This window comes from Eublepharis macularius, chromosome 1 (genome assembly GCF_028583425.1).
Source record: "Eublepharis macularius isolate TG4126 chromosome 1, MPM_Emac_v1.0, whole genome shotgun sequence".
In the NCBI taxonomy this organism is placed as follows: Eukaryota; Metazoa; Chordata; class Lepidosauria; order Squamata; family Eublepharidae; genus Eublepharis; species Eublepharis macularius.
The window spans coordinates 21,538,746-21,562,436 of NC_072790.1; the positions used below are offsets into that span (position 1 = coordinate 21,538,746).

The 23,691-nt window shown below is 42.4% G+C and overlaps 1 protein-coding gene across 1 annotated transcript in view; it reads left to right on the forward strand.

The window, feature by feature from the left end:
- Nucleotides 1–10,032, forward strand: part of TFAP2D (transcription factor AP-2 delta) — a 53,078-nt gene extending 43,046 nt beyond the window's left edge. The window contains exons 7-8 of the mRNA XM_054996886.1: nucleotides 2,057–2,170; nucleotides 9,813–10,032. Coding sequence (XP_054852861.1) covers nucleotides 2,057–2,170; nucleotides 9,813–10,032 — 334 coding nt within the window. The remainder of the gene's footprint in view (nucleotides 1–2,056; nucleotides 2,171–9,812) is intronic.
- Nucleotides 10,033–23,691: the final 13,659 nt, after the last annotated feature.

The window sequence follows — 23,691 nt, forward strand, 5'->3', positions numbered from 1 at the left end:
GTTCTGAATACCAAATGGAATCTTAAAACATTTACCCAAGACCGAGTATTGACTGAGGGAGGGAAGGCAGCCTGGTATAGCTGGATCTCACCAGATCTCGGAAGCTAAGAAGGGTCAGACCATCAAGGAAGACTCTGCAGAGGAAGGCACTTGGGGCAAACCCCCTCTGCTCCTCACTTGCCTTGAAAGCCCCTTGCTGGGGTTGTTATAAGTTGGCTGCAACTTGGTGGTGCATATGTACATATGTGTCTGCAGAGAATGTTCCACATCTACTTGCATATCAAGTGGCATTTCAAAGTCACCTCTTCCTGTGACATGTGACAGAACCTCACATAAGCCACCCTCTCTGAAGAAAGGGTGGCTAAAAATTACTCTGACTGACGCTTGTGCTTTTCACACTCGCTTTTGGGATCCATGTTTTCATGCTGTAAAGACTTAAATCCCACCAACAAATATTCTCAGCTATCATTTTAAACTAGTTTCAGGCCTATGTGATTTGAAAATCCTTCCTTCCATTATATAATTAGGATATGAAAGAAAACCATCCTTATATCAATCCAAGGGAATGGGAGCATTGAAACTCGAGCAAAGGGAAGGTTTCTCATTATCTTCTGTGAGGAAGCTTTGGTCCACACACTGCTGAACGGCCCTATATATGAAGCTTCCTATGGCCACTGAGATAGTGATGTCATTTTAGACCAGAGATCTCCAACAAAATGCCTACAGGCGACCGAGCAACAGCTGATGTACTTTACAGCACCCAGTCACTTCATGTATAAAGTACAATGTACTTTATAGCACCTAAGCCCCTTCCAAGGGGACTTGGAAGGACCGGGGGGAGGGGAAGCATATTTAGTATCACAGCCTACCGACTGACTGGCTAGTAAAGCAATGAGTTCCTACCAAGCACGAACATCATGGCTGTGTGTCCTTGAACTGGCCAAAGATTGAGAATCTTCTGGGCTTGGAAACTTTGCTCAGTGGTTCTGCACGGAGAAATCCCTCCCCCTAACTAAAAGAATATCTCTTGGCCCCAGCAAAACACTCAGCCTGCTGCTCATGGCAGCTATTTTGTGACTGGCCCTGCCCTCACGGTAAACGTTTCATGCCGGCACCTCCAACATCCCAAAGAGCCCACAAGCTCAGCAAGACTGGGTGACCAATAGTTTTGTCCAAGTGGTTCTCAGCGTTCTAGATGTAGGCTCTGGTATATCTTAGGAATGATCTTGAGTCTAAGGAATGAATGAAGAGAGTTTATTCAGGAACTACAATTCTGACTGAAAGCAGAGAAATAGAATAGATACTAATTACCTTACTAAAGTGGGAGAGAGGGAATTCCAGGAAGAATCAGAAAGTAACCTAAGAATACCAATCTGGAGAGAAACGCAAGAAGAAAAGAAGAGAGGAGGAAAGAAGGACCTCATTTTGCTGTCTGACTGTCAGACCTGCTGCCCCCTGCAGGTGTTCTGCGTCTTCTGCCTTCTCTCTACACAAGACGTTGTCTTTCCAACACTAGCAACTGGGGCTGGTGATCTGGCCTGGATTTCGGTTCTGACTTGTAGACTCTTTCTGAATAGCATTGAAAGAGAAGCGGAAATTAGTATACAGGGTGAAAGTGACAAAATTATATTTTTTTTCTAAATGTTCTTATATTTTTTTCTCAAGTCTCTTTGCTGCTCTTCTTTTCTTTTACTCCAAAGGCAAATACTTAATAGAGGTCTGAGGTAGGTTTTTTATTTGGTATCGCTATTAATGCAACCCCAAATTGATTTCTGTGACTTACTTGGGATCTATTTTACCCCCATGTTCGATTAGTACAGTACATATTTTCTCTGGACAAGGGAATGACTAGCTTGTTGTACCAGGCAGTTTTCAGTGGAGGACTATGGAAGGAACATGCTTAGAATGAAAACTATTTTGTACAGAATCACTATATAGTCAACAGATGGTATAATGGTAACATTAGGTATAAACTGTGGTGTGTGGATAACGTGGTGTGAAGAGAATTGTTCTGATAAGCTCTTTTTAATCAAGTGTGTGTCCTTTCTGATTCTAGGCAAATCTGTAAAGAATTCCAGGACTTGCTAAGCCAAGACAGGTCACCCCTAGGATCCTCAAGACCCACCCCAATATTAGACCTCGACATCCAGAGACATTTAACGCATTTCAGGTATGAACTTTTGAAATCTGGTTGTGGTTCAGTGAGAATGCAGAGATTTGAAATGTTGGTGGAAATGGTGGGTGCCACTTTCTGTGCTGAAATTAGAATGAAAAGTTACTTTCATAAGAAGCATTACATTAAAAATTCACTACTGGGAGAGGGGCTATTAACCATTCATTTATTGGCTTATAAGGGGGTTAGACAACCTTTTTTTGTCCCAAGTGCTGCAAATAAATATACCTCCTTCCTGTGAGGATGCTGGACTACTGGGAAACAAAATGGTGGGCATTTCAGCACAATCCCAACCTTGAGAAAGATAGTTTATGAATCAATGGCTTTATGTCCAGAATAAATATCAGTATGCAGAAAAAGTGAAACAAATATTCCTTAGGAAAGTGTTGTTCTATGCTCAGAAGTGTCAGACACCACACCTTCAGAGGAAATGAGTTAAATGGTTTAACAAAGTTGTGTAAAGTTCACATAATTGGACCTATATAAGGTAGCCACACCCTAATACCCCTCTATCCCTCAGATGGGTGTTGCAGTAAGATTATTTTATTTTTTCTGAATACATTTTAGTAAGAATTTTAGTGATTGTACTTTATCTTTTAAATTTAAGATAGATAGAATAATGGATTTATCTATCTGTGTCTGTCTGTCTTCCTGTCTGTCTGTTTACCTCAGGTGCCAAGCAAAATGGCTTAGTCAACATACATGCTAGGGGTTTAGACAGGGCCATCTTATTCATAAGGCTGACTAGGCTGAAGCCTAGGGGCCCTGCAGGGAATAGGGGCCTGTCAATTATTTTTTTTTGCTGAGGCATGCCCTGACATAAATTACAATTAATTATATAACTTCTATTAATAAGTTAATTAACTGCTTCCTTATTGAAGTGAAACAAATTATTTCTTATATTAAAACAGAAAAGAGTCCAGTAGCACCTTTAAAACTAACGAACTTTATTGTAGTACAAGCTTTCGAGAACCACAGTTCTCTTCATCAGATGCATGGAGGGTAAGAAGAAACTGGTCAGATATATAGGTGGAGAGGGGAGGGGGGAGTAGATGCAATCAGTAGCTTCTGATAATGGGATCAGTTTGCTTCTGATAATGAAATCAGTTACTTCTGATAATGAGATAACCATTCATAGTCCCTATTCAATCCAAGCCTGACTGAGTCAAATTTACATATGAATTCCAATTCAGCAGCTTCCCGTTGGATTCAGAATCTTAAAGGTGCTACTGGACTCTTTTCTATTTTGCTACTACAGACTAACACAGCTAACTCCTCTGGATCTTATATTAAAACAATTATACATAAATTATATATTTTAATAAATAATAAAATTTGTATGCACTTCAAAATATTACAGTATTGAAAAATTATACCCCCCATGTGCTTTCCTGAAGAGCTCTCATGCAATTGTACTCACACAAAAATATTTTAAAAATTGTGAATAGATTTCTTCAGGAGACCCTCAAAATGGATATAGGGCTATGTACTGCTGTCTAGTACCTACCCTACCAGGGTCAGGCTTTCCGCTGTAGTGAGGTAAAAGATTGAAGTGCAGGAGGGGGCCCGAAATACCTGAAAGCCTCGGGGCCTGGCCGTGGGTTAATGTGGCCCTGGGTTTAGGGATCTTACACAGGGCTTACGTAGAATTTTGAAAGGGGAGCTGCTTGGATTTTTCCTCATTTGATGGTGGGAAGTGCCATCAAATCGCAGCCAACTTATGGTAACCCCATAGGGTTTTCAAGGCAAGAGATGTTCAGAGATGGCTTGCCATTGTCTGCCTCTGTGTAACAACCCTGGACTTTCTTGTGGTCTCTCAACCAAGTACAAAACAGGGCTAACCCTACTCAACTTCTCAGATTGGACAAGATCTGGCTAGCCGGGGCCATCCAGGCCTGGGTTCTCTTTACTTAGGTCACAATATTTCTCCTAGCTTAGCTCTTGTCATGCTCCTCTATATGGTCCCAAACCTGAGAAAACTTCCTAGAAGTTGGCTGCTGGGAAGGTGGGAATGAGGGTTGTCAAGTTCTGGGGCCTTGGTCACCCTGGGCCCATGAATCTCAGAAAGTTATGTGAATTATTTTCCTATGAGGTTTGGGTTTTGTTTGGATAGTGTGAGGAGAGGAGAGCAGAGTAGAAGTTTGTCTGGGGACCTTTGGTGGTTCTCAGCAGCATGCTGGGCTCTTGTAGAGTAGCCCAGGGATCCTACAGACTGGAAGAAAAATCAAAGCAATTCTTGGGACTTCTCACATTGTTCTCTGCCAAGGGATCACAAAGTCATTTTAAATTTCACAGAATTGATGTACCTATATGATGAATTTTTCCCCTTATTGGCTGTTAAGATTATGATGTGAAAAAATGAAAGCTCACAAACACTTGTCTCTGACCTGGAAAAGGCTAAAATGCCATCGGAGCTTTAAGTCCATAGTCTGGAGTGGATCAGTCCTTTAATTCCAGGATGTTTATAAGCTGAAAAGTTCCCCCTAATGATCCCAGAACGCTTTCTCTTCTCCCATTCTGAACAAAGAAAGCAAAGTTTGGATTTCTTGAAGCTGATGGAACAGGAAAAGGGGGAAGTTATGTTTTCACTGTTGCATCTAATTGGCCGCCCTTAAAAAAAAGATTGCAAATCACAGTTAGGTCTATGCAAACAACACAGGGTAGGTGTTACCGGCTTTTCTTTACTGATTTATTTACTTTATTTATAAGCTGCCTTTGTCATGGGAACATCTCCGCATTCCCATCCTTCTGTTGTTTTTAACTTTAAATTTTTTCTGCCCTCTCCGGTGCATCTGATGTAGTGTGCACTGATGAACAAAATGAATTCTGTTAGTCTTTAAAGGTGCCACTGGACACTTATAATTGACCAGGAAAAAAAGCAATCTTCAGAAGAGGTCTTCTTCTGGGATTGACTGAAAAACCAGAGAGGGGCAGGTGTGAATACAAATTGTGACTCTTTAACAAAGGATTGGCATTTGAAGGGGGGAGGGTGATACTCTGCTTTTGCTAATCCTTGTTGTTTATGGCTACAATATGCTATATGTCACATTTACAAACTCACAAGTAGACCCCATGAACAATAGCAAAGAACATAAAATATTTTTTCTAAGATAATATTGGGGGAAGGGTCATAGGACTTTAAAAGTTCTATGCATCCACCCATGGGTTTAGATACTTTAGAATAAGCAGGGCAGGGAAGAATGTGTCCCTCTTCAAGAATCCTCCATCAGTCACAGCTTTTTGTAAATATTTGATTGCAACTTCTGTTGCAGGAAATATCCAGACTTGGCCAATACTGGAAACTGAGAGTAGACAGATGGTGGCATTCTGTTCTTATCCGTCCCTTCTCCCTTAGAGAATGCTGATATTTCCTTTGCGACAAGTCTGAGCTCCGTCAGCCTGGGGGTGAAGGGATGGGGTGGGAGTACCAGAGACCTTGTGATGGCTGCCAAAGCAGAGACCAGGTCTTGGGGGCTATTTGGCTGGTTTTTGTTTCCATGGACGTATATCGTTAAAACATGACAGAGACTTGCCTTCTCTTAAGCTTCCAGATATGATTGCATATGCTAAACAAAGCACAGACTAAAATGCATTGGCATTAGGTACCAGCAGCCGCTGAAAGAGCTGAGAACAACTCAAATGATATGAAAAAGATCATTATTCCCTAAAGTATGCTCAACAATGGTTTTATTCATAGGTTAAATGATTTGTTTCAACTGATCATAAATCTGGCAGTCAACATTGGTCATTGCTCCAGAATCTATGAAGCAGGAATGCCATTTGGTGACAGAGTTTCCACGTTTCAGACCACTTGTGCTCCGTCTTCAGGAATATCTATATTGCTAGCCAACTCATTTGTTCCACACACTGAATAGCTGTATATGCAATGAATATGGGCCTGTGGTCCAACTTTGCATGCCAAAGAGACACATTCCTTTATTTCCTAAAAAGGCAACTGGTTTATAATGTTGCAATAGGAACAGTACAATAAAAAAGTTCCCAAGGGGAAGGGCACTGTTTCACTTGCAATTGAATCTGGAATGTATCTGAGAGTCTCTCTACATGAGACATTTGACATGTGAAGAACACGTGTCAGGAGATGCAGTGTTAATCAAGAAGGGTAGTTTAAAAAGACAGAGCCGGTGGCAGGGCAAAGACTTTGCTATACACTGGAGCTGTGTGAAGGGGCTGTGAAATGTCAGGAGGGAAACTTCAGCCCATTATAACCCCTCCAGGTCCAAACCCGGCTCTGGAAGGCAGCTCCAGCACATTTCCATTCCTTGCTGCCCTCAGAGATCCCTCAGAGTTTTAGACTGGAGAGGTGAAATTGACAGAGCTTTCCTGGAGGCAAAAATGAAATTAATAAACTCTCTGAGGAGTGCTCTCTGCCGGTTCTGTCTTTTTAAACTATGCTTCCCAGCTAACATTGTGTCTCCCTACACTTGACCAACATGCATTGAGGTGTCTCATGTAGAGAGACTCTAAGGAGAAGGCCTTTAAGCCATGTTGGGCTTAATGTAGTATCTACCATCTGATGTAGTATTCAGCAAAGATGTTTTGGGTGATGAAGGGTCTTGTCAGCTGAGGATATCTCTGTCTAAGAGAAACTGAATAATTTTTTACACCCTGATGTGGTACTTTTGCTACTTGTTCTTCAGAGTAGAGGCAGTTTTAGCTCATGGGCTACAGGGGTAACTGTCCCAGGACCACACTGGAAGGGGCTCCTGGGGCTGCCCAGTCCACCAGGGGCCAAACTGAGGGACCAGGGGGTGGTAGACTGGTGGTGGGTCAGTGGGGTGACTGGTACCCCACACATGCACAAAGCACTTGCATGTTCCTGCATGCTCTTGCCTTGCCAGCTGATGGTGTAATTTACAGTGCAATGCGGAAGTGACAGGTTGTGCCAGGGGCAATTCTTAATGTTTGGGGCTGATTTTAAGAGGCGGGATCAACCTGTCACTTCTGCATAGGGCTGGAAATTATGTCATTGGCTGACAATGCAGAAAACAGGCACACCCATTCCCTGCACTTCCCCCCATGCTAGCCAGATGGCTAGTGGGGGGGAGGTAGCTGGCAGTGGCTGGGGGCAAGGAATCCCTGGGCCCCACTGGGAGACTGGAAACCCTGCCACAGCTCCACTGCCACACCAAATGAGGGGGAAAAGAATAACACAAGCAATCTCTTGCCACCATTTGCATGCGCTGTCTCTGCGACCCAGACAGCTGTGGCTCAGACAGCTCCTGGCCACCTTACAGGGGGTGATGGCTGATCCTTGCTTGGCCCTGATGAGGGGTGGGGATGGCAGTGGTTCTGGGGCCCCATCCGGAACGTTTGCCCAGGGGCCCAGGTTCACTAAGACCAGCCCACTAAGCTTCATAGCCTGAGACATAGGAGGGGGGCTCATGCAAATGGATCCTCCCTCATTGGATTTTAAGAATAAATAGCATTTGTGGTGCCCCCTCCATTTGGATTGAGATTGGGGAAGGAGTTCATCTGTCCCACCATTTCCCAAACCTAACCCCCCCAATCGTTACATGCCTCACAAATATACAGGTGTTTGCTTTGTCTCATTCATCTGGGCTCACATCACAAGATCTAGATGAAGGTGACATGGATGCTTTGAGAGATATTCACTACCTGTTCTGAGTTAGATCCATTCCTGGTCCAGTTGTGGAAACCAGTGATGAGAAGAAGACATCGGCTAGTTTTTAATTCCAAAAGGCTTTAATGTCAAACAGATGTGTGTGTGTGTGTTATGTCCTATCAAGTCGCCTCTGACCTATGGCGACCCTATGAATGAAAGACCTCCAAACCAGCCTATCATTAACAGACTTGCTCAGAGCCTGCAAACTGGAGGTCGTGGCCTCTTTTATTGAGTCCAGCCATCTCGTTTTGGGTCTTCCTCTTTTCCTGCTGCCTTCCACTTTTCCTAGCATTATTGACTTTTTCAGAGAATCTTGTCTTCTCATGATGTGACTAAAGCATGAGAGCCTCACTTTTGTCATTTTAGTACAGTGTTTAGATAGCTGCTGCCAGGGCAAATTGCCATAGCAATGGCACACCATGTTTGTTTCCCTAAAGCAGTCATTTTAATGCACACATGTGTGCATATCACACATGCTAGCTATTTGTCAGAGATGCTTTAGGCTGATCCTGCACTGGGCAGGGGGTTGGTCTGTACGGCCCCTTCCAATTCTATGATTCTATGATTTTATGTCAGGTTAGAACCGAACTCTGGACATAAAATGACGTGTTATGTTTTCTTCCATGTTCCTTTTAAAAGAGGGTTTTAAAAAATTCTTTCCCAAATGCAGTCACTGGAACCACTTTTTCAAAGAGGAGAACAGCACGGGTGGGAGAAAGAGTTCTTTTAAGTTAACCCTCCTTCTGCTTCAATTTTTCTCACTGGAAAACATTCCAACCAAACTGCTACTCAGGAAAATTTAGGGATACCTCCCCCTCAAGTGAATATAAACAGTTTAAGATCAACAATCCTATATCTCCCTTTTGAAAAATGAACTGTTTTGCCATGTCAGTTTACTTTGTTACACTTTAATTATTGATCACGCAGGTCAGGCCTTTCAAACCTTAATTCTCACTGGAAAGTCCTGAAAAGAGGGGGGGAAATAGGGGAACACAATGGAAACCTTTTTTGAGTTGGCGTCTAGTGACAGGAAACTGTCACAAGTACCTCCAGATGTATTGGTTGGTATAGGAAACTCTGGAATAGCACCATTGTCTCCTGCTACAAACATGTCCAGAGCAGAGATCATACATACATTTTTAAGCACCCATCTACAGGCTTCTTAGAGTGTGGGTTGGACCAGGGGATTCAGACCTATGTACACAAGTGTTTCCTACAAATAGTGATTCCCCACTCCTCCGCTTGAAGCCAGCTGGGTGACCTCGGATCAGTCACAGCTTCTAGGAGCTCTCTCAGTGCCACCCATCTCACAGGGTGATTGTTGTGGGGATAATAACAACACACTTTGTAAACCACTCTGAGTGGGTGTTGTCCTGGAGGTATATAAATCAAATGTTGTTGTTACTGTAATTTGTCCAACTGGTCTAGCTTTGAGGGTTTTTAGCTTGTAGACAATTCTATTGGGAGTTGTGTGGAATTGTTTTGCAGAAATTAATGGCTGCATTTTTAAAAAGGTAAAGCATGCCATTGAGTCACACCCCCATAAAATTTCACCCCGTGGGATTTTCAAGGCAAGAGCGGAGCAGAGGTGGTTTGCCATTGCCTTCCTCTGTATAAGAACCTCAGTCTTTTTTGCTGGTCTCCCACCCAAGTATAGACCACAGCCAACCCTGCTTAGGTTCTGGACTCTAGTGAGATCAGGCTAGTCTAAAGCTACTGAGGCTGCTATGCTATGTTTTACATCAGCAGAACCCTGTAGAAGTTGATGAAGTTACACTTGTTTATACCTACTAAAGATCTAGTCACTTGAAGCTTCAGACCTAATGTGCCTACCAGAAAACCGGCCTTTGAAGTTGTATCTAGCCTGGATTTTTCTCTCTCCCCACCCAAGGTGATAAATATTTTAGTGGCCAAGTCCTGAATTTCAGCATAACAGAAAATCTGCGTACAGTAAAATCTTCAGTCTTTCTCTCTCTTTCTCTCTCCGTCTGACAGTTTGATCACTCACGGCTTTGGAACACCAGCAATATGTGCTGCCCTGAGCACTTTCCAAACCGTCCTCAGTGAAATGCTGAACTACTTGGAAAAACACACCACGCACAAAAATGGCGGAGCAACAGATCCTGGCCAAGGACACGCCAACTCGGAGAAAGCCCCCCTGCGGAAAACTTCAGAGTCTGCCGTGAAAGAGGGCAAAACAGAAAAGACTGACTAGTGACATCAAACAGAATTTATTGCCAGAGAACCTCCCTGCTGATATATTTTTTAGAAAAAACATATATCTATCTATATACATATATATATCTATGTCTCTATATATCTCGGTGAGGCTGGTTTCTCTCTAGAGGACCAAACTGAATGAGGAAAAAAAATGGGGTTTCAAAGTAGCAAAACTCACAACTTACCTGATCCTGAGAATGGCAATGTACAGTAAATATGTGATGGAGATTCTCTCATTTAAAAAACATTGCTCTAACCTGCGTTGTGTGTGTGTGTGCGCGTGCACGCGCATGCGTGCGTGCGTGCGAGTGCGAGTGTGTGCAGATCCATTTGACCCTTCCTATTGGTGCAGTGACGCTTTTTTCCTTAGCCCTTCCGGACTTGGAGGAAGCAGCAGAATGCTACTGGTTACAGGCAAGGTCTGAAAAATCCCCCCAACACCCTCCCCATCATTAGACTGTGAAATGAGGGACTGAAAATATGGTGACCAGGGAAATGCTGCTCCCGGGTGAACTTGTCGTCATGTCACCTGTTGGTTGGACAAAGGAGAAAAGCACGCTTCTTTTTGTTGCTCTCTGAGAGAAGATATCGAAGAGTACGTGAAATGGAAATGAAACAACTTGCAGATCTTGAGCATAACAAACTCTGTGTTATTGGAGGGGCAGCCCTGGGAACGTTGGGTAAATCCATATAGGAGTTATGCCAAAATCTGTCAAGGATCAGTCCTTCTACTTCAAGCTTTGAAGTCCACTCTGGCAAAGTTGTCACTGGAGGAATGAGCCCTGACTGGTGAAGGGGTAGCCTTTGGACCTCTATCCAGAGCCACCAGCTCTCCTTCCCTTCATCTTATCTTGTGCAGCAAACCACATCTGGCTGCATGCTATGATGGATCGGTGTAAGTGGCTGAAGAGATAGTGTGTTGCCTTCTTTCCGTGATGTTCCCTCTTCCCTTCCCTTTCAAGAGTTTGTTTAGTAATGTGACTATGACTCTATATGCTCCCAAGATATAAATTCATGAATGGGCAGTTTGTCACAGACCAGTGAATTACCAAATTCAGGTTCGGAACAGAAGCAGCGACTTGTAGCTTTGTTCTGACAACTAAAACAAGTCACATGCATGTCCATGGGGAGGTGGGGGACTGTGACAAAAATCCCCATATCTGACCTACACAAAGTCACTAGACTGTATACACAAGTCCCTGGTGGGGAAAGTGCTATCAAGTCGCAGTTGACTCATAGCAACCCCTCCTGGGGTTTTCAAGGCAAGAGATGTTCAGAGATGGTTTGCCATTGTCTGTCACAGCATAGCAACTCCGGACTTCCTCGATGGTCTCCCATCCAATTACTAACCAAGCCTGACCCTGATTAGCTTCTGAGATCTGATGAGATCAGGCTTGCCTGGGCCATCCAGATCAGGGCACAGAAGTCCGCAGATGGGTGTAAACTGTACATACATAGACTTGTGCACAGGAACTGTTCACTTGGTCCAGCCCATATGCGTCAGATTGGGAGAATGGCTTGCCATGGTGATCCCACTGTCCTCCCCATCATCTGTATATTCACTGTACACTCTTCCAGAATCTGAACAAAAATTTCAGAAGCAGGCCAAGAGGTACAGGTTCCAATCAAGCATTTTTGGGCAGACATAGACTTCATACTTGTGAACTTTCAAGCCTTAGATGTTGCCAAGTTTCTTCTCGTTATTCTCTTCTGAGCTTGTTCCATACAAGGAGTGGTAAGGTTGTACCTATCCTGATTTGGATAAGTCCAGATTACTTTACCAGATAGGAAGTCTAATTTGTTATTCTAAAGTCAGATTTTCAGATAGGGCATAGTATGCACAGATGACATCATCCAAGTATACCGGGGTAGAGGACCCCAAACATTTGTTCATTCATCCATCCTCTCTCTGCATCTGTAGCTGTCCCTACAATTTCCCTTCTACAGCAATTTGAGCACAACCTTAACACTACAGTGTTAATACACCAATAGCCTGGGCTTAAGAAAGAATCCATGTTCAAGCCCTTCTTCTTCCTCAAATGCTCCCCTTTCTCACAAGACTTTGAAAATCTAAAGGACTTGCCTTTGAAACATGCCTTGGTCTATAATGTCAGTAGTGTTCCCTGTGGAGAAAAGGTGGCATGGTATAGCCCAGTCTTGTCACATCTTTGTTGCTAAGCAGGGTCAGTCCGGGTCATCAGTTAGATGAGAGACTTCTAGGAAGATTGCAGTTGTGCTGCAGGAGAAGGAAATTGGCAAACCACTTCTGCTCTTCATTTGCCTTGAAAACTGCTTTATGGGGTCACCATAAGTCTGTTGTGACTTGATGGCACATACCGACATAGTATTGTCTGTTCTTTTTCAACCTGTTCTTGTGCCTTTAACAAAAGCATCCTCTCCAGGAATTAACAGAAATTATGCTGAGGCTAAAGTATCACTCTACTATTCAGCAACAGGGCCAATTGAAAAGATAGTTACCCTAAGTCCATGAAAGCATTCCTTGAGATTTTGCCCATCTCCCTGTTCATTTCTTTGGGAACCATCAGAGTCCATCCTGATAATATCCCAGCACTTGAATTTTGGAAAAACATCAGTACAGGCAAGTGATCAGCTTGAGTTATCAGTGTAACATCAAGACTCATTTAAAATCTGGCTTTACTTGTGTGAACTGAAACATTACAAGCTGTGATTTCCTAGTTTCAAAGTCGGAGTTTCGAAGTGAAGTGATCTTGCTTCTTTCTCAGCCAAGTTGGTTGAGAGTAGAAGAGCAAGATTCAGGTACGGTAGCACCTTAGAGACCAACTAGATTTCTAGGATGGAGCAAGAGTTGGGTCCAGTAGCACCTGAAAGGCCAAAGCTCCAGGGAGCTTTGACTCTCGAAAACTCGTACATTGGAAATCTAGGGAGCTTTGATTCTCGAAAACTCGTACCTTGGAAATCAAGGGAGCTTTGACTCTCACAAACTCATACCCTGGAAATTTAGTAGGTCTTTCAGGCACTACTGGACCCAACTCTTGTTCTTGCTTCTGTCTTCAGCATCACAATGCTCACAACAAATTGGCTATTCATATCAGCAAGGTGGATTTGGTTTGCTTTTGCAAAAGTCAGCTGCTAGCTTATTATCAGATCTTAGCATACCTATGTGCAGCATTCACAAAGGTCTGTGGCACAGTTTGCTCAAACTGACTGGTGTGAGATGAGTGAGTACTGCACATGCTCTGCTTAATCATGTTAGGATGCCAATTGCAATCCTAAGAGTTACAGCCTCCTAAGCTTGTCAACTTCAGTGGATTTATAAAGATGTAACTGAGTTTAGAATTGCACCCTTATTCCAGTTTATGCCCATTGATTTCAATGAGCTTAGACTGGAGAAACTGTGCAAAGGATTGCACTGTTAAGCACTTATATATGGATTCAGAGATCTAAAAATGTAGACAGTTGCTTCAGGGCTCAAGAAAAAGAAAGAAAGATTAAATGGGTATGAAATGGTCCCATTAAAGCCAATAAAACTCTCCATAGCTAAACCTTGGTTTCTCACGTTCATTGCACATCTGATGCCAATGTAACTTAATTAAAACAAAATAGTGCTAAACTTTTAATTGTGTGAATCTTGTGGATGCCTTCCAAACCATTTGGACAAAATTATTGTACTGTAATACCTTAGGCTTAAGAATAATGATTGCTTGTTGGATATGGTGGTGATATTCTCTGTGGGACAAGGGAAGCAGGAGTCTGGCACTCTGAGATGTTCTTAAGGAGAGACAGTGTCACTGGCAGAACTGGTTATAGGACTGGTTGTTGCCATCATTCCACCTCTCTTGCTGTGCTCAGCATTAGAGATCAGGCATATCAGTTACCTTTATACATTCAAGAGAGAGTTGTGCACCTTTTCAGATCAAAACAAGAATGAATATTTGAGATTTCTATATTTGGAATTAATGGGCTTTGTAACCTCGCCAAGGCAATTTCATCTTCCACTCAAAAAGGCCTTGTCTTACAGTGCAATCACATGTCTAAGTTTACTCCAGTCTAAGCTCATTGATTTAAAAGGGTTTAGACTGGAGTAAGTTCACATAGGATTGCACTTTTAATTCTTCAACACTGTCTAGAATTTCATTGTAGCCCTAGAGCTGTTTTCCCCTGCTTGCCTCTTAGAAGTTTCATTGTTTGGTCCTGAAAAATCTTTTGTTTGTCAGCTGCTCAGTCAGTAAGTGAGCTCTAAACTAACAGATGACCATCCCTTTTCTCAAACGAGAAAGCACACATACTTACATACGGACCTTGTTTTTAAGTGTACCTCTAGAAATATTTGGAACCCAGTGTTTCCTGTAAGAACAAATGTCACATTAACAGCAACCTACCATGGAGCGTATGGTGGGGGGGGGGGGGGAAACCAGGTTGGTTGCTGCGTATTGTGTGAAATGACCCTCGTGGTCAATTCCAACTTGGTGTGTTATAAAATATAACAGCCAAATTTCATGTACAGTCTATTCAAATCTCTTTGTAAATATTGCTCCCTACTCATATCTTCTTTTGGAAGTTACTCGCAGGCATGGTTGCTTTAGAAAAGCACTAACATGGTGGCATTTAAAAAAAAAAAAACAATTGCTGCCCCAAATGCACCCATCTCTGCCCCCAGGTAGTCCTAAGTGGGTTTTTTTCCCTTGAAAAAGACCTAAAAACCATCATTTGCTCTAGAAATGAAGAACTGGGCAGAGCTGCTGATGAATCCAATTTGATTGTGATCTTTGCCTCCAGAGACTGAAAAGGCCGCTCCAATAGAAAGGGCAAGAGAAAATGGCATTACAAAATGGCATTATGAAAATGCAGGCCGACACAAATTCTGCTGGAAGGGTTCTTTTCCAGCTAGTCTCTCTCTCCTGGATATGCTACAGGCTCAGTAGAAGCACTGGTTGTGAGATGGGGGAGGGCATTTTCCTACATCAGAGAAAGGTCAAATCTCAGTTTCTTTAACTGATATAATTTTTTTTATATATAAAACTTTCCTTTTGTATAATCGATTCCGTTCTGTACAGCATCTGTCGTAATTGTACTTAAATGTGAGTAAGCACTTGATCACAAGCAAAGCAAAGCTTGTTTCTTCCCACCCTCCCCCATTTTAATGCACCAATTTATAATTTGGTGGTGAAAATGCATCCCCCCCCCTTTATATTTCTGTTTCTTATGACTTGTCCATTTGACATGAATCTATAAAGACAATGACCACATTGAAAAAAAAAGCATTTCACGGCAATAAAATCTATGTTGAGTTATGCTCTGGGGAATCTGTTTTTTGTCTCAGAGGTTCCCAAATAGCACTTCCTTAGTCACCTGTCTTCTTTTATTGTCTGGGAAGCAATCCAGTGCCTTTAATGGCTGGAGTTGGAATCCAATAGGCACAGTTTTCCCCACTGTTGCATTCTCTTGTCACCCTAAGTTTTTGCCTTTCACACAATTCACACAGTGTGGTAAGCAAAAGAGGAAGAGCTCAAGGCTATGCACATTTATGTAGAAGTCCCACTGATTTCATTGGGGCTCGCAGAGGTAAATGTGTTTCAAATTGCAGGGGGAAGTATATGATCTCTCATCCTGGCTTAAACAGAGACTGGGATTTCCTTACACATTATATTATCTAATAGCTCAACAGGACTCACTGTTTAGAAACTTTAGTGGGATTGTCTCTTCTTAACATGTAACATACTACTATAAACCCTTACTGGGGTCAGAATTTTTATGGTTCAGACTACCTCTTCCTGGATCAGTTGTTGTTTTAGCTCACTTAATGACAACTTGGCTTCTCTGACCTGTGTGTGTGTGAGAGAGATGACTTCTCTCATCCCTTATGAGGTACAACCAAATCCATTCCAGTCCCTGGGAATCACACCTGAAAGAGTTATGACCCTGCCAAGCCTCTCTGTTCTCCAACTCCTCCTCTTTCACCCACCCCCCTTTTGTGATTTTTGTTATAAACATCTCCAAAAAGATTTCCTTTCCATAAACATCTGAACAAGTGAGCTCTGACTCAAAAAAGCTCAAGTTAATCTTTAAGGTGCTCCTGGACTTTGGCATTAGACTTTTCACTCCCTCTCAGCCTAATCTACTTTGTAAGTTTATTGTTTCGAGGATAAAATGAAGGAAGAGGATATGATGTAGTAAGCTGCTTTGGCTCATGATTGGGGAGAGAAGCAAGCTATAAATCTCCACATAAATAAATTCTTCCATGACTGGAGCAATCTCTGTGAGGTGGGGGTTAGGCTGAGAGTGTCTGACTGGCCCGAGGTCACCCAGTGAGCTTCCATGGCAGAGTGAGGAGTCGAATCTGGATCTCCAAGATCCTAGCCTAACATTATCACCTTCTATACCATGCCTGGATTGCAACTGATTTACATTTACAGGGCCCTTGCTCCCTGCACCCTCTCCATCCTCCCCTCACCATCTCTGGCCACTTTCTTCATACCCTTCAGGCATCTGATGAAGAGAGCTGTGGTTCTTGAAAGCTTATGCTACAATAAAGTTGCTTAGTCTTAAAGGTGCTACTGGACTCTTAACACAACTGGAAGACAAAAAGTTGATGTTTTCAGAGATTCTGAATCTAATATAGGCATAGTTTTGAGAAAGAGAAAGAAAGAAAGAAAGAAAGAAAGAAAGAAAGAAAGAAAGAAAGAAAGAAAGAAAGAAAGAAAGAAAGAAAGAAAGAAAGAAAGAAAGAAAGAAAGAAAGAAAGAAAGAAAGAAAGATGGAGCACAGTGCATTGAGTAAGAAGAGAACAGGTGTCCCCCCAGCTATTGCAGCTTTGGTTCTTTTAGAGCTTTAAGTATCAAAATGCAGTTGCAATCCAGGCATGGTATAGTAGATGATAGTGTTGTGCTAGGATCTGGGAGATCCAGATTTGAATCCTTTCTGGGTCTGGAAACAAACAAGTGAGCAATGAAACCATCAGGGTAAGGTGTGCTCCTTTCTGCCTACTCCCTTAACAAATAGTGGCCACATTTTGGCCCTGTCTTTCATGAACAGGTGAAACTGTTCATTGGCCCTTGAAAGTCAGCATTGTCTATTCTGGCTAGCGGAGGCTATCCAGGGTCTCCGGCTTTCCATGTCACCCGATCCCTGATCTGTTGAACTGGAGATGCCGGGTATTGAACGTGGGACCTCCCACATGCCAAGCAGATGCTCTACTATGACCCCTCCCTGCCCAGGGCCACATAAGCAACCCAGGGACTAGGGAGAAACATAATCTTGGAGGCCTCTCCAGTACCCCCTTCTCAAATGTAAGGAAACAAGGCAACATCTTAAAGTACAATAAGTATCATATTTCCTGGATAGCCCAAGTGAGCCTGAACTCGTCAGATCTCAGAAGATAAGCAGGGTCGGCTTTGGTTAGTAATTGGATGGGAGACCTCCAACACAGACAAGGGTTGTAGAGGGAGGCAATGGCAAACCACTTCCATTAGTCTCTTGTCTTGAAAATCTCACCAAGGGTCACCATAAGTCAGCTACGACTTGAGGGCAGTCTCCACCATCAAGAGACATATTTAGTAATAATAATAACAACAACAACATTTGATTTATATACCACCCTTCAGAACAACTTAACACCCACTCAGAGGAGTTTACAAAGTATGTCATTATTATCCCCACAACAATCACCCTGTGAGGTGGGTGGGGCTGAAAGAGCTCTGAGAGAACTGTGACTGACTGATTGATCACAATGATCAATTCATTAATAGCCACAAACACTGATTCACTAGATAGGCCTCCTATTTGACTCGACAAGCCACTGCCTTGGAGTTCAGAGGTGAAATGTCCTACTACCAACATGAACCAATAAATTGGGGGTCCTCACCCTCGGGGGGTTGGCATTCTCCCCCTCCCTGTACACCTGACAAGGCATATGCAGAAAGGCAGCAAAAAAAGGTTCATTCTCTTTTTTCCAGCACCACATTATAAATGCACCTTCACCTGTAGACATTCAACAATTCCTATCATCTGACTTGATACTCTACTTGGATAAAAACAAGAACAGTATGTGTACCAGTGCCCTCTGCTGGAATATGTAAATAACTGCAGCTTATCTATACAGGGTTGGTTGGAAGAATAATTACAGCATACCCCTGTATATTCGTTATTTTTATGCTAATTTTTATTTTCCCTTTTCTCTCTGATTGGGGACCCAAATTGGTTTTCACATGCACACTCTCCACTCAGCCCTCACAACAACAATCTTGAGAGAGTAAGTTAGACTGAGCGAGTGGCACATGCCCAACGTCGCTTGGCAGGCATCCCTGCTTGAGCGAGGATTTGAATCCAGTCACCCCAGACCTTAGTCTGGCACTCTAACCACTATGCAACACCAGCCTCTAATGGCAAAAGGCCTGTCTCTGTGAAAAGGCTTGTTCATAGAATTAGGCCAACCCTCATGTTTTCAGAAAAATGTGATGCTTTCCATGGTCATACATTCAGAGGAGTTGGCTGCGTTAGTCTGTAGCTGCAAAATAGTAAAGAGTCCAGGAGCACCTTTAAGACTAATCAAATTTATTGAGGCATAAGCTTTTGAGAACCACAGCTCTCTTCATCAGACGAAGCTTATGCAACAATAAAGTTAGTTAGTCTTAAAGGTGCCACTAGACTCTTTATTATTCAGAAAAATGTGACGGTGGAGAGTTATTTGGTCTGGAAACCCCCCCAAATATATTCATGGACATTGGAGAAATCAAGCCACAAGATCCTGGGTGGCATTTGGGTCTGATCTGGCCCCACCTTTGTTTGAAACCATGCATTGGTCCAAACAGACCTGTAGGCACATCCTATGCTGGTAAACTGGTTGGATAAAGCAAAATGGCAGGCAAATCAAAAGACAATCAAGGGAGCCTTGTTTTCAGGAAGGAGATGGCTTCTGGCTATTTGCAGGACCAGTTTTTTTCAATTTTATTTCTGCTTCTATCTCTTTAGCATTGGTGGGCCCTACCCTGTGGAACGGCCTGCCTGAGGAGGTCAGGAGAGCCCCCACTATCATAGCTTTATGATGCAAAACCGAATTATTCAAAAAGGCTTTTGTATTGTAGGGAGGGGCTCTCAGGTGCTTCGCTAATGAGTTAAGGACCCTAGACTTCACCAGTATGTTGCCTTACATACTACCTGTTGTCTTAAATATGTGCTCCTATGAGCAACTTGTGCTTCATGTGCGCTAATATCAGCCCTAGAATTGCTTAGTTCGGTTTCAACATTTCTTCAACTCTATATTAGATTCTTACTAATGCTATGTCTTTGTAAAATTGTATTTATTTACCCTATGGCATTGTTTATGGAAATGTCCTTGAAATTGACTACTAATCTCACTCTGTGTAATCCACCTTGAGTCTCAGTGAGAAAGGTAGACTATAAATTACTATTAATAGTAGTAGTAGTAGTAGTAGTAGTAGTAGTAGTAGTATAATAGCAGGACTGAAAGCAAGCCTGCATTGGTTGGCATGGAGTACCAGCAAGAAAGTGACCACAGTAATGCTTCCCATGTTTCACTCTGAGCCTCACAAGAAAAAAGAGAGTCCTGGTAAGAAATGCAATTTAATTTGTCCCTCAACAACAGCCTGAGATACAGAAATCAGATTCAGCAGATTATGCTTTCCCAAGCATGAGAATAGAGAAAGTTTCTCCTGGTGAATGATTTTGTAGGCTGGGCAGCTGCAGAAGGTGCAGGGCCTGGGCCAGGAAAAAAAAATGGCTTCCCTATTATGTTAGAGCCTATAGGGGAAGGAGGGCGGCATGGAGGAAGGAAGCCTGATCTTGTCAGATCTCAAAAGCTAAGCAGGGTCAGTACTGGCTGGGTGAACACCAAGAAAGACTTTGCCAAGGAAGGTCACCTCTGCTTCTCACTTGCCTTGAAAGCCTCTTGCTGTGGTCACCACAGGTCAGTCACGAAGGCACATACATCCATAATTTCATGTGAGGGATGTGGAATGGTATAATATAGCCTAATCTCATCAGTTCTTGGAAGCTTAGCAGGTTCAGTACTTGGATGGGCAACCACCCAGGGAGACTCTGCAGAAGAAGGCAAACCTCCTCTGCTTCTCACTTGTCTCGAAAGTCCCTTGCTGGGGTTTCCATAACTCAGCTGTGATTTGATGGCACATCCGCATGGAGATAGAGCCACATGGCTACAAATGAGCACGATGGTTTAGTTTGGCATGGGCTGTATTAAAAAATTAGGCTCTCTAGCCATTCAGGCTGTCAGTTCACTGGGACAAAAAAACCCTTTTTCTCTGCTCTTGCGCTAGTAATGGCAGTGTGAATTGCCAACATCAGCAGATAAAGCTGCTTCCACCCAGAAAAAAAAGCCTTAACATTCGCTAAATGCTCATGCATTCAGCTGCAGTTTAAAGGGGCGCTTCAAAGGCCGACTGAAAAGTTGGCATGCCCACCCAACAGGACTGAACGTGCCTTGGACATTTGAAGAGGCTGTTATTTACAGGGAAAGAAAGAGAGTGTGAAGAATTCATTTGAGGGATATTGGTAAAATAGGCCACACTGACATCTCACTCTCTCTCTCTGTTCCCTTTTTAGATTCATCACAGTCCAAACTTATTTGGGATGAAAAAGCATCAATTCGCAGAGCAACATTCAAAGACAATTTGACAAAGTGGAGAAAATGTTCCTTCTTTTATCTTCTTTAAATACCAGTTCAAAGAGAATCAGGCCAGCTTGCTTTCTCCACCCCCCCCCCCCCGCTTAGATACAATGTAACCTAAAAGAAACATGCTTTCTTTATTTTCTTTAATACTGTCTCACAATCTTCTTAATTAGTGCCTTAGAAATAACTTAAGGATGTATTCACAATGTGTTTTAAGCCTAAAATATCATAAAAGTTTGAAAACAGTAACTTGAAATGCAAATGCATGACGCAAGAGAATCTACTCAGAAAAAAACCCAGTAACCCCCCCCCCTTTAATTTGGCAAAAATAAACAAGAGTCAGATTCATAACATTCTGCATCATTAATTTAGTTCAGAATTGGACAGCACAGTGTGGAGTAAAAACTCCCCACAATGGGGCCAGGAACAGACTTAGCAGGGGAGGGGGGTTGAAAAAACCTGAAGGAATCCCCATTTTGCAGAAAATTCTGATATTAAAAAGATACAAAAGAAGGGGTTAAAAGGGGGGTGAAGCTTCAGGCACAACAATGGCAGATGCCTAAAACGAAGCTCCGCTAGCCTTACACCCCTCTAAGGCAAAAATCTCCACTTCAGCCTTAAATCAAGGTAAAAAGATTATGGGTAAAGCTGGAGGGGAAAAAGGGAAAGCCACAGCCACAAAAATCAGCGTGGTAAACCCCGAGGGAAGAGGGAGAGGACAGAATAGCCTTGACCACGGGAACAGCTAGCTCACCTAAAATGGAGGCTGCAAATGACTCACTTAACTCTGACGAGCTGCAAAAGCTTGATAAGGACATTGATAGGAAAATCAATTGTATGGAAGATAGATTAGCTTCCAGAATTGAAGTCTTGTTAAAGAATCAATTGAAAGAGATAAAAGACTCGATGCAACAGATAGCACAAACTGCAGACACAGCTCTTGAACTGGGCATAACGTTGCAGAATAATGTGCAAGCAATGCAAACTGAAGAGAGTTGGGCAAGATCAATAATGCTTGAACTGGATAACAGACTAAGGGAAAATAATTTAAAAATTCGCGGCTTTTCTGAAAATGATGAAGAAACAACAGACTTGGCAACTTTTCTTGCAAGATGGTTAGCAGAAGAAATCAGACTGGAAGAAGGAATTATGCCGATAATAGAAAAAGCCAACAGAATTGGAGCACCCAGTATCCCACTGAGATCTGCAGGCAGAGACATAATTGTCAAATTTCTGAACTACAAAACCAAACCAAAAATACTTCAGGAAGCCAGGAAAAAAGGCCACTTCACCTTCCAAGGAAAGAAAATACAAATATATCAAGATTTATCTAGGGAAACAATAGAAGCAAGAAGGGAGTTCAAGCCAATTGCCTCACAACTACAAGAGGCAAATATTAGATACCAATGGACCTCCTCAAATAGACTAATTGTAAGACTCCAAGGGAAAATCTATCAGGCAACAGACACCAGCAGTGGGCAACGACTCCTCTAAAACTTGCACCTTGAGCCACAAAACAAGCAGCAAGAACTTCCTTGCAGAGAAAAGAATATGAATCAGGCAACACTTGGAAGATGGAGCAAGATTCTAATAAAATAAAGTGTCTAGACAAGGAAAAATGGCCTAGCTTTACCCAAATATACAGCTGAAGCGAGTTATAAGCTCCACATCTGAACTGGGGGTGACGTGGGGGTGAGGGTGCCTCCAAAGTCCTTAGCTCCCTATTAGGATACTTCCCCAGAAATAGGGGTGGTTTTTTTTAACCCTATGTTACTGGCCTTTGGGCAGTAACTCAGGTGGATACTGTCTTATGTGAATAATGCAATTCTTATCTTTTTTCTATTTCTTACTTTTCTATACTTTTTTACTCTTCCTTTTATTTTATTTTATGGGTTTCACGGGGGGATCAGAGGGAGAGAGGGAAAAGCTTAAAGCAAGGGAAAGTTGTTGGAGGGAGGGTGGGAGAGAATTGTGGATTCCAAGTGAATGTTTTGGGGGATATGTTGGAAGGGAATTCTGGGTTTGAATTGGTTGTTTAACTAAAACATCTGTTCAATACAGTTGCAGATCAATCTATAGCTGGAGAAAACAAAATTTGATGAGACTGCTAACTCTGTCCTACAAACACATGGAATGTGCTAGAAGGTACCATGTAGATGTAAGGTATTTCAAGGCACTGAGTCTTATCCGATTAACAACCAGGCAAACAAATATCTTTGGAATTAACTGATGGCACTTAAAATTCTATCTTTTAACTGCAGGGGGCTGAACAACAAAATCAAAAGCAAAAAGGTTATGACATCATTACTGAAACAATGTCCAGATATTGTGTTCCTTCAGGAGACTCACTTGAAATCACAGGCAATGACAGTATTTAAATAAAGCTGGTGGCCTTGTCAACTGCAAGCACCGGGAACATCGAATCCCGGGGAGTAGCCATCTTAATTTCTAGGAATATTAGGTTCACTTGTGAAGCCATTGAAAAAGACCCTCAGGGAAGGTATATATTTGTAAAGGGTAACCTAGACATGAACAAAATTACTCTAGTGTCTTTATATGACCCAAACCAAAACCAACCCCAATTTTTACTTGAAACTCTAACCAAATTACAGAATTTCCAGGAGGGCAGGGTGGTAGTAGGAGGGGACCTTAATATGGTGGCAGACCTTAAATTAGTCCATTCAACCCAAAAACAAAGAAAAGGCAAAAAGTAAAAAAGGCAAAGAGGCCAAAAACAAACACAGAATTGATGAATATCTTGAAGCAGTTTAATTTGATAGATGTCTGGAGACATCAACATCCAGGAGAAAGGGACTATTCCTACTTCTCCTCTAGACTAGGATTTTCACTAGGATAGACTACATATTAGCAACAAGGAATTTGCTGGAGAAAATACTTTCTACTAAAATAGGACCACATAACTGGTCAGATCATTCCTGGATTGAAGAAACAGCAATGACAAATGTTGGCTGGATTTTAAACAAAAACCTTTTATTAGATAAAAGAATATATGAAAATGTCAAGGTGAAT